This window comes from Chiloscyllium plagiosum, unplaced genomic scaffold (assembly GCF_037043375.1).
Source record: "Chiloscyllium plagiosum isolate Xiang-an unplaced genomic scaffold, Cpla_swu_hap1 HiC_scaffold_25, whole genome shotgun sequence".
Lineage (NCBI taxonomy): Eukaryota > Metazoa > Chordata > Chondrichthyes > Orectolobiformes > Hemiscylliidae > Chiloscyllium > Chiloscyllium plagiosum.
The window spans coordinates 2,848,497-2,863,105 of NW_028270163.1; the positions used below are offsets into that span (position 1 = coordinate 2,848,497).

The window sequence follows — 14,609 nt, forward strand, 5'->3', positions numbered from 1 at the left end:
TCCTCAATAAATTCCACCAGCCGTTCACCTTCCTTACCCTCCTGCAGACTTACAATCCAAATATTTTTCCTCCTGTCCCTGTTCTCGAGGTCATCATCTTGGTCAAGCAAATTACGGACCTGCGTCTCCAGGGCCAGGATCCTATCCTTGGAAGAACCAGTAACAGCTTCCACCACTGCGACTCTGTGTTAAACCACATCCGTCCACTTTTCCAGGACTCCCAGCTGCTGTTCATGCTTCTGCATCATGATAGAGATCAGGGCCAGCTTTTCCTCTGTCTGTTTCCCTGACATCTCATGAGATTTCGTGAACTCCTTCACCAGGGCCTGGTAAGATATCGAATCCAAGGATCCTGCAGGGTGGGCTGCAGGCCCAGCCTAGGATGCACGTCCTCCCTTTATAGAGTCATAGAGATGCACAGCATGGGAACAGACCCTTCAGTCCAACTTGTCCATGCCGACCAGCTATCCCAACCCAATCTAGTCCCACCTGCCATTGCCTGGTCCATATCCTACCAACCCTTCCTATTCATATACCAATCCAGATGCCTTTTAAATATTGCATTGTACTAGCATCCACCACTTCCTCTGGCAGCTCATTCCATACACGTACCACCCTCTGCGTGAAAAACTTGTCCCTTAGGTCTCTTTTATATCTTTCTCCTCTCACCCTAAACCTATGCCTTCTAGTTCTGCACTCCCCGACCCCAGGGAAAAGACTTGGTCTATTTATCCTATCCATGCCCCTCATGATTTTATAAATCTCTATAAGGTCACACCTCAGCTTCCGACGCTCCAAGGAAAACAGCCCCAGCTTATTCAACCTCTCCCTATAGCTCAAATCCTCCAACTCTGGCAACATCCTTGTACATCTTTTCTGAACCCTTTCAAGTTGCACATTATCTTTCGGATACGAAGGAGACCAGAATTGCACACAATATTCCAACTGTGGCCTAACCAATGTCCGCAACATGACCTCCCAACCCTTGTATGCAATACTCTGACCAATAAAGGAAAGCATACCAAACGCTTTCTTCATTATCCTATCTACCTGTCACTCCACTTTCAAGGAGATATGAACCTGCACTCCAAGGTCTTTGTTCAGCAACACTGCCTAGGACCTTACCATTAAGTGTATAAATCCTGCTAAGCTTTGCTTTCCCAAAATGCAGCATCTCACATTTATCTAAATCAAACTCCATCTGCCACTTCTCAGTCCATTGGCCCATCTGATCAAGATCCTGTTGTAATCGGAGGTAACCTTCTTCACTGTTCACTACACCTCCAATTTTGGCGTCATCTGCAAACTTACTAACTATACCTCTTATGCTCACATCCGAATCATTTATATAAATGATGAAAAAGTAGTGGACCCAGCACCGATCCTTGTGGTACTCCACTGGTCACAGGCATCTAGTCTGAAAAACAACCCTCCACCATCACCCTCTGTCTTCTACCTTTGAGCCAGTTCTGTATCCAAATGGCTAGTTCTCCCTGTATTCCATGAGTTCTAACCTTGCTAACCAGTCTCCCATGGGGAACCTTGTCGAACGCCTTACTCAAGTCCATATAGATCACACCTACCACTCTGCCCTCATCACTCCTCTTTGTTACTTCTTCAAGAAACTCAGAGATGGAAATGTGTTGCTGGAAAAGCGCAGCAGGTCAGGCAGCATCCAGGGAACAGGAGAATCGACGTTTCGGGCATTAGCCCTTCTTCAGGACCGAAACGTCGATTCTCCTGTTCCCTGGATGCTGCCTGACCTGCTGCGCTTTTCCAGCAACACATTTCCATCTCTGATCTCCAGCATCTGCAGACCTCACTTTCTCCTTCAAGAAACTCAATCAAGTTTGTGAGAAATGATTTCCTGTGTACAAAGCCATGTTGACTATCCCTAATCAGTTTTTGCCTTTCCAAATACATGTACATCCTGTCCCTCAGGATTCCCTTCAACAACTTGCCCACCACTGACATCAGGCTCACTGGTCTATAGTTCCCTGGTTTGTCCTTACCACCCTTCTTAAACAGTTGTTTTTTAACAGTTTCCTGGGACTCCATGACCTTTCCAGAGTCCCAGATTATCGTGGTGGTCTGGGTAGGGCAGGCTAGGACTTCGTCCCGCTTGCGATGCGGTGTGGAGCTCTGCAACACGATTTCCTAGATCACTGCCACCTTGGATTCCCCCCCCCAAAGGCATTTCTTACTCATGCAGGATAGTATCTATACACATTGAGGCAATGATAGGGTCTGATAACTGAATGGTAAATCTTTTCTAAACCCTCTCCAAATTAATAATATCCTTCCTATAGCAGAGTAACCAGAACTGTACAGATTACTCCAAACGTGGCCTCACCAACATCCCAATTCCTTTACTCAGTGGTCTGAACAATGAGGGCATATGTGCTAAATGCCTTCCTAACCACCCTGTCTACCTGTGATGCAACTTCCGAAGAACTGTGTACCGGAACCTCTATTCCTCTCTGTTCTACAACACTACCCAGGGTCCTACCATTAACTGTATAAACCTTTCCCTTGTTTGTTTTATCAAAATGCACACCTTGCATTTATCCAGATTAAACTCCATCTGTCACTCCCAGCCCATTGGCTCAATTGATCAAGGTTCCTTTGTAATATTAGGTAATCTTCTTCACTGTCAACTATCCCACTAATTTTGGTGTTATCTGCAAACTTACTAGCCATGCCTAAACTGTCATGCAAATCATATATAATTTACAAATAAAATAGGATTCCTGTGAAACACCACTGGTCACAGGCTTCCAGACCCAAAAAAAACACCCTTGGTCTCCTACTCTCAAACCAATTTAATATCCAATCCTATGTGATCTAACTTTACTAATCAGTCTCCAGGCAGAACCTTGTCAAAGGCTTTATCAAAGACCATGTGGACAATATCTATTGTTCTGCCCTCTATCTTTTTAGTTACGTCCTCAAAAAACTCAATCAACTTTGTAAGAAACATTTCCCATGCACAAAGCCATGGTGACTATCCCTAATCAGTACTTGCCTTTCCAAATAGATGTAAATCCTATCTCTCAGAATCCCCTCCAATAACTTACCCACCACTGATGTCAGATTCACAGGTCTATAGTTCCCAGCTTCTCCTTACAGCCTTTCTTACATATAGGCACAACCCTCCAGTCCACTGGCACCTCATCCATGGCTGTAGATGAAACAAATATTTCTGCTAGGGGCCCCCCAATTTCTTCCCTAACTTCCCACAAGATCCTGTGATAAATCTTCAGGACCTGATCCAGTGTATTAAATTTTTTTTTAAGACCTCCAGCATTTCTTCACCTGTAATGTGGACTGTTTACAAGATATTAATATTTATTTCCCCAAGTTCCCTAGCCTCCACTTATTTCTCTAGAGTAAAAACTGATGCGAAATATTTGTTTAGTACCTTTCCCATCTCCTGTGGTTCCACATATAGACTACCTTGTTAATATTGAAGTGGCTCTTTAATTCTCACCCTGGTTGCTTTTGTGCTCTTAATGTACTTGTAGAATCTCTTTTTGGATTTTCCTTATCTGACGAGGCTCTCACATTTTTGTCCTTGTATTCTTCAAGAGATTCACTTGAACCCGGTTGTCTTTACTGAATATATGCCTCCTTCTTATTCTTGACCAGAGCCTCAATATCTTTATTTGTTCATTGTTCCAATCTTACCTGACTTACCCTTCATTCTAACAGGAACGTAATGCCTCTGAACTCTATGACTACCTCTGAACTCTGGCTATCTCACTTTTGAAAGCCTCCCACTTGTCAGTCTTCCCTTTACCTGCGAACAGTCTACTCCAATCAACTCTTGAAAATTCCTGTCTCATTACATCAAAATTTGGCTTACACCATTTAAGAATATTAACAACTTAAAGAAGGCCTATCTTTTTCCATAACTTAGTGAATTTTGAGAAGCTTTGTAGCTCTGGTTGAGGTTCTGGGTATGGGTTTGCTCGCTGAGCTGGAAGTTCATTTCCAGATAGTTCGTCACCCTACTAGGTAACATCTTCAGTGGGCCTTCGGGCAAAGCACTACTGATGATTCCTGCTTCCTATTTATATGTATGGGTTTCTTTGGGTTGGTAATGTCATGTTCTGTTGTGATGTCATTTCCTGTTCTTTTTCTCATGGTGTGGTAGATGGGGTCTAACTCTATGTGTTTGTTGCTAGAATCCAGTTGGATAATTGTTTTAAAACTAATGGTTTAGATTAGATTACTTACAGTGTGGAAACAGGCCCTTTGGCCCAACAGGTCCACATCGACCCGCCGAAGCACAACCCACCCAGACCCATTCCCCTACATTTACCCCTTCACCTAACACTACTGGCAATTTAACTTGGCCAATTCACCCAACCAGAACATTTTTGGACTGTGGGAGGAAACCGGAGCACCCGGAGGAAACCCACGCAAACACGGGGAGAACATGCAAACTCCACACAGAGAGTCACCTGAGGCGGGAATTGAACCCGGGTCTCTGGCGCTGTGAGGCAACAGTGCTAACCACTGTGCCACCGTGCCGCCCTCATTATTATTATGGTTATTATGATCACTAGTCCCACTACAATTTCAGTAATGTGCCCTGCCTTATTACCCAAGAGAAGGTCAAGTTTTGCTCCTTCTTTATTGATAAAAACACCTACATACTGATAAAGAAAATGTTCTTGAATGCATTTAACAAAATGCCTCACCATCCAAGTCCTTAACAGTTATGGCAGTCTATTTTGGAAAGTTACAATTCCCTTACTATTAGAATTGTATTTTTCTTACATATATCTGAGATCTCTGTACTCATTTGCTCCTCAGTTTCCTTTTGACTCTTCAGGGGCCTATAGTACAATCCCATCCAGGTGATCATCCCATTCTTATTTCTGAGTACCACCCATATAGCTTCATTGGATGACCCCTTAGAAATATCTATGTACAACAGTAATATTTTCCTTTCATTACTCTGTACTTAAGGTTGTTCTGTACTCAGCAAAGGTTATCCCTCTGTGTCCCCACCTTAATGAACTTTGGGATCAAAATAACATTGAACTTGCCACCACCTTCCCCTCCATGGCAATATCTTTGGAGAAGTGTCATCTCCTTATCCCACAGACACCTTTACAACTGCTAACGTTCTCCTTCCACCTGAATCCTCTCTCTGGCCTTTTACTTGCACTCAACCTCTTCATCAAGAATTGTCCATGTGACCACAATGGTCACGAACCTTATTTCATCTGGTAATGTCCCCTCCACTACCTTCAAGCTGATAGGCCCTGAACCCCTCACAGCTTGCTTCTACCACCTTCCCAAAACTCACAAACAGGACTGTCCAGGCAAACCCATTGTTTCCACCTGCTCCTGCCCCACAGAACTCATCTCTTCCTACCTTGACTGTGATTTTCTTGCCTTGTCCAGTTCCTTCTCACCTACATTTGCAATTTCTCTGATGCTTTACAGCAGTTTCAGAATTTCCATTTAGCGGGCTCCAGACACCTTCTCTTTATCACGGAGATGCAATTCCTTTACATGTTGATCCTCATCAGGATTGTCCAAGAATTCTCTGCTTCTTCCTGGAAAAAAGTCTGAACCAGCTCCATCAGTCCCCTCCCTCCTTTCTTTCTTCAAGTCAAAGGGGTGACCATGGGTACCCTTATGGGCCTCAGTTATGCCTGTCTCTTTGTGGGATACATGAAACATTCTTTCTTCCATTCCTACTCAAGCCCCCACCCACAAATCTTTGTCCAATATATCAATGACATCATCAGTGCTGTTTCACTTTTTTTTCTGGCATTGGAAAAGTTTATGTATTTTGCTACCAATTTCTACCCTATTCTCACTTTCACCTGGTCCATCTTTACCTTCTCCTTTCCCTTCCTCGTTATTTGTTTCCATTTTTGAGGACAGGTTGGCCATCATTATCCCTACTAACCCACTGACTCTCATAGTTACCTTGATGATACATCCTCACACCCTACCTCCTGCAAAGACTCCATTCCATTCTCCCAGTTCTTCTATCTCCCTCGCAACTGTTCTGATGATGCCAACTTCATCAAGGGGCCCTCCAAAATGTTCACCATCTTCCTCAAACTAAGATTCCCCAGCCCTGGTTGACAGGGCCCTCAGTCGGATCTAACCCATCTCCCGCACTTTGTCCCCCACCACCCTCTCAACCCTCCTACAACAGCAACAGAGTCCCTTTCATTCTCACATGCCACCCCACCAGTATCCACATCCAGAGGATCATTAACTGCCATTTCTGCCACCTCCAGTGCGATGTCACTACCAGACACATATTCCCCTTCCTTGATAGCTTTCTAGAAGGACCGGTCCTTCAAAGACACGCTGGTCCACTCCTCCTTTATTCCTAACACATCCCTTCGGCACCTTCCCCACAACTGCAGAAGATGTAACACCTACACCTCACTCAGTGTAGTCTACTGCAGTTGCTGCTCACAATACAATCTCCTCTACATTGGGGAAACAAAGCACAGACTGGGTGACTGCTTCACAGAACACCTATGTCCTGTCCACAAAAAAAACCCCTGAGCTTCCTGTTGCCTGCCATTTCAAAAGATGAGAGTGCTCCCTGGTCAACATCTCTCTCTCTCTCTCAGGCTTGCAGCAGTGCTCTAGTGAAGCTTAGTATAAGCTGGAAGAACAGCACCTCATTTTCTACTTGGGAACACTACAGCCTTCTTTAGGGCTTGAGCACCTTTACCCTGCTTTCCCAAACCCTCACATACCAGGCCTTGTCATCACATGGGCTGCTAACCCACACCACTCATTGTCAGCCACCAATTACCCCATTAGCAGCTATTCAGTCACCCAGAATGACCTTTAACAACACTCTTTTGTGTCTCTAGCTGTTTCTCGCTCTCTCTTTGGGCTCTATCCCAACCTATCATTTACTATCCTTGCATGCCATCTTCTGCATAAAACACATTCTTTTCTCGCTACATAAATAAAAACCGATAGATTTGCAGATGCTGGAATTCAGAAACAAAAACAGAAATTGCTGAAAAATCACAGCATGTCTGGGAGCATCTGTGGAGAGAAATCAGAGTTAACAGTTCAGGACAGGTGGCTCAACGAGTCAACAGAAAGTACTGCTGCCTCACAACAGCAGGGAGCTGGGTTCGATTCCCGTCTCGGGCGACTATCTGTGTGGGTTTCCTCCAGGTGCTCCGGTTTCCTCCCACAATCCAAAGATGTGCAGGTCAGGTGAATTGGCTATGCTAAATTGTCCATTGTGTTAGGTGCATTAATCAGGGGTAAATGTAGGGTAGGGGAATGGGTCTGGGTGGGTTACTCTTCGGAGGGTTGGTGTGGACCTGCTGGGCTGAAGGGCCTGTTTTCATACTGTAGGGAATCCAATCTAATAGAATCTCGTACCAGTGACCCTTCCTCAGAAGTGCTCCTAGCTACTATCAGCCCTGAAAAAGGACAGTGTTAGCCCTGCCCCAGCCTGATAATGACAGGTACTGCTGCGCTCACCCCCTCCCGCTAATTGACAAGATGTATTAGCCACACCGCCAACCCACTGTGCGACAACCCGTAATTAGCCCTGCCCCTCCATGCCCTGCACCCAGCCTGATAAAAGAGTGTTAATTCTGCCCCCTCCTGCTAATTGGCAAAGAATGTTAGCCCCGCCCCCTCGTGCAAATTGACAGGGAGTGTTAAGCCAATAGACAATAGACAATAGGTGCAGGAGTAGGCCATTCTGCCCTTCGAGCCTGCACCACCATTCAATATGATCATGGCTGATCATCCTCAGTCAGTATCCTGTTCCTGCCTTATCTCCATAACCCTTGATTCCACTATCCTTTGTGGGCGGCACGGTGGCACAGTGGTTAGCACTGCTGCCTCACAGCGCCAGAGACCCGGGTTCAATTCCCGCCTCAGGCGACCGACTGTGTGGAGTTTGCACATTCTCCCCGTGTCTGCGTGGGTTTCCTCCGGGTGCTCCGGTTTCCTCCCACACTCCAAAAATGTGCAGGTTAGGTGAATTGGCCATGCTAAATTGCCTGTAGTGTTAGGTGCAGGGGTAAATGTAGGGGAATGGGTCTGGGTGGGTGCGCTTCGGCGGGTCGGTGTGGACTTGTTGGGCCGAAGGGCCTGTTTCCACATTGTAAGTAATCTAATCTAAAAGCTCTATCCATCTCTTTCTTAAATGAATGGGGAACTGGCCGTGTGTATTAGCCCCGTACATTCCTGTTAAAGGGCTTTTCCCCGAAATGTCCATTTTCCTGCTCCTCGGATGCTGCCTGATCTGCTGCGCTTTTCCAGCACCGCTCTGATCTGGGCCCTTCTCGCGACTTGACGGTTTGTGTTAGCCCCGCCCTCTGCCCGATAATTGACATCGGATTAGCCCCGCCCTCAACCCGCTGATTGACGGGAGGGTTAGCCCCGCCTATAGCCGGATAATTGACGGTTGATTGCTAGCCCCGCCCCCAGACCGATGATTGACTATTTGTCCCACCCTCCGCCCGCTTTTTGACGGGGAGTGTTCGTCCCTGCGCATGGGTGGTTGCTTACCCCGCCCCCAGGCAGCGAATTGACGAGCAGCATGGTTTAACCTGGCCCCGTCCTGGGAGGCTTGGTCGGTGTTTGAGGGTGAGGGAGTGGCAGGCCGGGCCGGGCAGGTCTGGGAGGGTTAGAGTGGCAGCTTCCGGTGGACCGTGCTATTCTTGGGAGAGGACAATGTCAAGAAAGGAGCCGCTTCTCGGCGCCTTGAAGGGTGAGTGCAGTATTGATGGAGTTTGGGGCAACAAGGGGCTAGCAGGAGGGGTTGGGGACCTGGGGAGGGACTGAAGGGTCTGAGATAGTGGATGGTACCAGGAATTGGAGAAGAGGAAAACCAGTCTGGGTTAAGTTGAGTTGTGCTAGGATTGGGGAATAGGTAGAAGGGCCGGGGAGGGACTAGGATCGATGCGATGCTATAGAGCCTGGGGAGAAGGATAAGGTCTGGAGTGGATGGAGAGTGCCCTTGGAAAGGGGAAGAAATGTCTGGTATAGACACTGCACGAGGGACTAGGGGCCTGGTGTATGCTTGGTAGGGTAATGGGATTTGAATGTTTTAAGTCTGGTAGTGAGTAGGTCCTCTGGGAATCACTTTTTTGGAGGTATCTGTGCCCACCTTGGGGCATTTATTTGCAGTGTGATGCCTGAATTGGGAGAGAATAATAGTATAATTACTGTTGTTGGCAAAAGGGAACAGTGAGATGGGTAATTTTAGAATAGGGTCCAGCAGATATTTATATATACTGTATACCAGCTGTAATGGGGATTTAGGGAAGGTGGTTGAAAGGAGGAAAAAGATTGAATTGCATTTGTATTGTGCTTGAATGTAATGTTGGAAACAGGCAGTTTGAGCTCAGCACATGCTCTCAAAAAGCAACATGATATTTTTATGATGTTGATTCAGGGATAGATGTTGGCCAGGACACTGAGGATATCTACCCTGCTTTTGTTTGAAATAGTGCTATGGGATGTTTTATCTGCCAGAACAGGAAGATGGGACTTCCTATTAATGTCTTGCTGTCTTTCAAGCTCAATGGTTGTGGAAAGCATTATATTGTACTGAGGGAGTGCTATACTGTATGTCCACACTTGAATCATAAACATTTTCCTTATTTGTATCTCAGTTTTAAAGTTCATCGTGGGATGTGTGTATCTCTGGTTAAACTAGCAATTATTGTCCAGCCTTAATTACCTTGAACTGCTGCAGTCCTCACTGTACAAGGACAGTCAGTGCTACAGTGCTGTTTAAAGAAAATCCTAATTAAGCTCTTGTTTCATTTACCCAAAAAACTTTTAAAATAGAAATTGATTTTTGGATATTAGGAGATTCAGCATGTAACTTTAATATATCAAGATGCTTCAGTGAGAAAATATAAAGCCAGAGCAATAGACTGTACAGCTTTTGGAATATCCTGTGAATGATACTGAATGGGTGTCACTGGTTAGGTTAGTATTTATTGCCCATCCCTAATTGCCTGGGGGCAATTAAGAGTCAAAATACTGCTGTCTAGTGTGTGAATGTAGGCCAATCCAGGTAAAGACATTAGTGAACCAGATGGGTTTTTCTGGCACCAACCAGAAATGACTTTCTCTAGTTGGAGAATCTAGAATAGGGTAGCATAGTGTTGGTGTTAGTCTACTTGGGCTTGAAGTCAGGAAGCACTTTTTCAGTAATGCATAGTGAAAATTCAGAACTTTGTCTTCTGTGGGGTATGGATATTGGTGAATAATTGTGATTTCTAAATTTGAAAATGGTGGATTTTTGTTGAATGAGGGTGCCAAGGGGCATAGACCAAAATGGGAAAATATTTGGAGGGACATAGTGTTGCTGAAGCAGCGAGGCTGCAGAAGTGAGATTAAGATGTGGATCCACCAGAATATCTGATTCACTGGTGAAATAGGTTAAAGGGATTAAACAACCTCTTTCCAGACCAGTCTTAATTGGCTGTAACTATGGAATAAAGACCAAGCATTGCCACTAGACAAACAGAAACCAAAGGAAGCAGTTAAAAGTCAAGTTCTGTTTTTTAACAACCTGATAGTTCAGTCAAAGTCAAGAAGGGTGGGGTTACCAGAACAGTCAGTGTTTTAAACAAACAGTGTGCATACATTTAGGAGGGGTGGACTGGGAAGTCTCAGAATTATCCCTGCAGCATGCTGACAATGGAGAGGCAAGGATGGGAGATGTTTGGTGATCTGCTGGAGGTGGTGAAAATACTGGGAGATGATCCTTTGAATTAAAGTGCTGGGGGGGAATAAAGAGAAAAGGAGTTACAGGAGAAATTGTTCTAAGTGCAAAATAGCTCAACCAGGCTGTAGATGGATTGCAATTCTGTGGTAGAGGTGGCTGGGGCCACAAAACTGAATTATGGAACTGATATAAAGCTTAAGAAGAATCACGAATATAACTGGCAAAAGACTGAACAAGGGGAACAAAATAGTCAAGACAGCAACTATAATTCTATTGGTATTAAAATAGTGATGGAAAAAGATAGTTGAAGTTCTAAATTGGAAGAAGGCTAATTTTGACAGTATTAGGCAAGAACTTTCAAACGCTGATTGGGTACAGATGTTTGCAGGGCAAACTGACTGACTGCTGGAAAATGGGAAGCCTTCAGAAATGAGATAACGAGAGTCCAGAGACAGTATATTCCTGATAGGGTGGAAGGAAAGGCTGGTAGGTGTAGGGAATGCTGGATGACTAAAGAAATTAAGGTTTTGGTTAAGAAAAAGAAGGAAGCATATGTCGGGTATAGACAGGATATATTGAGGGAATCCTTGGAGTATAAAGGCAGTACTTAAGAGAAATCAGGAGGGTAAAAAGGGGACATGAGATAGCTTTGGCAAATAGAGTTAAGGTGAATCCAAAGGATTTTGACAAATACATTAAGGACAAAATGGTAACTGGAGAGAATAGGGCCCCTCAAAGATCAGCAAGGCGGCCTTAGTATGGAGCCGCAGGAGATGGGGTGATACGAAACAAGTATTTTGCATCTGTTTACTGTGGAAAAGGACATGGAAGGCATAGAATGTAGAGAAATAGATGGTGACATCTTGAAAAATGTCCATATTACAGAGGAGGAAATGCTGGATGTCGTGAAACACACAAGTGGATAAATCCCCAGGACCTAGTCAGGTGTACCCTAGAGCTCTGTGGGAAGCTAGGGAAGTGATTGCTGGGTCCCTGCTGAGATATTTGTCATTGATAATCACAGGTGAGGTGTCAGAAGACTGAAGGCTGGCTAATGTGTTACCACTATATTTAAGAAAGGTGGTAAGGACAAGCCAGGGAACTGTAGACTGGTGACTCTGACGTTGCTGGTGGGCAAGTTGTTGAAGGGAACTTTGAGGGACAGGATGTACATGTATTTAGAAAGGCAAGGACTGATTCGGGCTAGTCAATATGGCTTTGTGTGTGGGAAATCATGTCTCTCAAACTTGATTGAGTTTTTTGAAGAAGTAACAAAGAGGATTGAGGGCAGAACGGTGGACATGGGCTATATGGGCTTCGGTCAGGCATTCGACAATGGTACCCCAGCAAGGTTAGATTTCATGGAATACAGGGAGAACGAGCCAGTTGGATGCAGAACTGGCTCAAAAGTAGAAGAGAGGGTGGTGGAGGGTTGTTTTTCAGACTGGAGGCCTGTGACCAGTGGAGCGTCACAAGGATCACTGCTGGGGCCACTACCTTTCATCACTTTTTAAATAAGTGATTTGGATGTAAGCATGAGGTATAGGTAGTAAGTTTGCAGATGACACCAAAATTGGAGGTGTAGTGGACAGCAAAGAGGGTTACCTCCTATTAAATGGGATCTTGATCAGATGGGCAAATGGGCTGAGAAGTGGCTATATTTTGGGAAAGCAAATCTTAGCAGGACTTACACATTTAATGGTAGGTCCTAGAGTGTTGCTGAACAAAGACCTTGGAGTGCAGGTTCATAGCTCCTTGAAAGTGGAGTCATAGATAATTAGGATAGTGAAGAAGGCATTTGGTATGCTTTCCTTTATTGGTCAGAGGATTGAGTACAGGAGTTTGGAGATTACGTTGCAGCTGGGCAGGACATTGGTTCGGCCGCTGTGGAATATTGAATGAACTGCCAGAGGAAGTGGTGGAGGCTTCTGGATGGGTATATGAATAGGAAGGGTTTGGTGGGATATGGGCCAGGTGCTGGCAGGTGGGACTAGATTGGGTTGAGATATCTGGTCGGCATGGATGAGTTGGACCGTACATCTCCACGACTAAGTTCAGCCTTAATTTGGGATGACTAGGTATCACATTTTTACGGCTCAACTAGATATGATGTGAAATTTCACATTTATTATTGCTTTTTTTAAAATTGTTGACACTGATGTCACAATATTAACAGTTAATGTTGCTTGCATAAAAAATAGTACATTGCTGAGTACTCGAAGAATAGTCTGATTTATTTAATAGCAGTAGTGGTGTTGGTCAGTCCTAAATTATGAACATTTGTTGAAGAGTTATAATGGAAACAGTACTGTGGGTGCGAGTGCTGGTCACTGTTAGGGCGGCACAGTGGCACAGTGGTTAGCACTGCTGCCTCACATCACCAGAGACCCGGGTTCAATTCCCGCCTCAGGCGACTGACTGTGTGGAGTTTGCACGCTCTCCCCGTGTCTGCGTGGGTTTCCTCCGGGTGCTCCGGTTTCCTCCCACCATCACAAAAGATGTGCAGGGTCAGGTGAATTGGCCATACTAAATTGCCTGTAGTGTTAGGTAAGGGGTAAATATAGGGGTATGGGTGGGTTTCGCTTCGGCGGGTCGGTGTGGACTTGTTGGGCCAAAGGGCCTGTTTCCACACTAATCTAATCTAAATGTGTGTGGCTCAATCACTGGTGCACAAGCAGCCTGGGTACAGTCTGTGTAGCAGCTGAATAGTTATTGGTGAGTGATTTTTATCTCTGTTACATTAACTCTGGAACACCTTAATAAATTATTTGCCTTGTCCATAGACCACTTAACATTTGGCACTGCACCTTTAGTCACATCAACATCATACACCTTCTCATTAAATTTATGCTCATTACTACTCCATTTTCTCATTGTACTGTAGCTCACCCTGTGTCTGGTGTTCCATTATCTCTGGCATTCTTCTTTCTCCGCTTGTTCATCTTTCATGTCCTCAATTCCAGTATATTCACTATTGACATAACTCACTACTGAATGCCGCTTCTGATTGATCAAATTGACTTTTTTCCTGGTTATCCATTATTCAACCCTGTCTACTTGTTAGTTCTTCCAATCTACTCTCCTTCAGATCCTGCACATCTGAAATGCTGATAATCTACAGTCATTGAGAGGAGCGCAATGAATGTAATTCAGTATTAAGATTGGGAGACAAGGTTAAGGGGAGTTGGATTTCCTGATTTGAAAATAGAAATTTTAAATTTTCAAGATTATGAAGGAAGTAGGTAAAATTGAACTTCTAGTCAAAATACACTTAGTATAAAGATGGAACATGTACGTTAGAAATGTTGTGACAGAATACCTTAACAGCAGCAAATCAGACAGTGATGTCTTTACTGTGTTTGGTTGATGCCAAACTAACCAGTATGAATTTACGCCTCAGTGATGTGGCAGAGACCCTGCCTGATCAGCCATTAGAATGCCATGGCTGAGCAAATTTCTCAGATTGTCTCAAAATAAACCCACTTCTAAATGGTTCAGTGACATGTACTAGGTACAGTAGGCACCTCAGTGGTGGAGACTTCCTCTGCAAAATTCTGCTAAAGGCATGCCAATGTCATTTGGCTCAGGCCAACATCTTTTGCATCAAAGCTAACACTTGCTGTTAGCTACTCCATATCATTTGTGTCTGGCAAAACTCCAACACAAGTGCTTTACTTGGAGCTTTGATAAGGGAAGTGATCCTCCAGGAGGAGAAAGGAAGTAATACTTTCAGGACAATCTCAAAACTTCCTTAAATGTACAATATTTGCATTGACACCTGGGAAACTCTGGCATAAGACTGCCTAAAGTGGAGGCAAAACATCTGTACACCCAGAATCTCATCAGAGCTAAAGGTGTGCATGGCAATCCAGGCATCGCATTCTCCCATTTTCCC

General features: G+C 44.6%; 1 protein-coding gene across 5 annotated transcripts in view; it reads left to right on the plus strand.

Annotated features, from left to right (window-relative positions):
* Positions 1 to 14,609, plus strand: part of LOC122561959 (uncharacterized) — a 119,705-nt gene that overhangs the window by 41,872 nt on the left and 63,224 nt on the right. Inside the window, exons 1-2 of one of the 5 annotated variants that reach the window (XM_043714294.2) lie at positions 8,643 to 8,740; positions 13,393 to 13,429. The exons of 1 other annotated variant lie outside the window; for it this stretch is intronic. Coding sequence is in view for 1 of the 4 variants with exons in the window: in XM_043714291.2 (XP_043570226.2) it covers positions 8,704 to 8,740 (37 nt within the window). In the remaining 3 variants the exon portion in view is untranslated. Of the gene's footprint in view, positions 1 to 8,604; positions 8,741 to 13,392; positions 13,430 to 14,609 lie in introns of those variants that run through there. 3 more of the 5 variants (XM_088000386.1, XM_043714291.2, XM_088000387.1) reach the window with 3 other exon arrangements.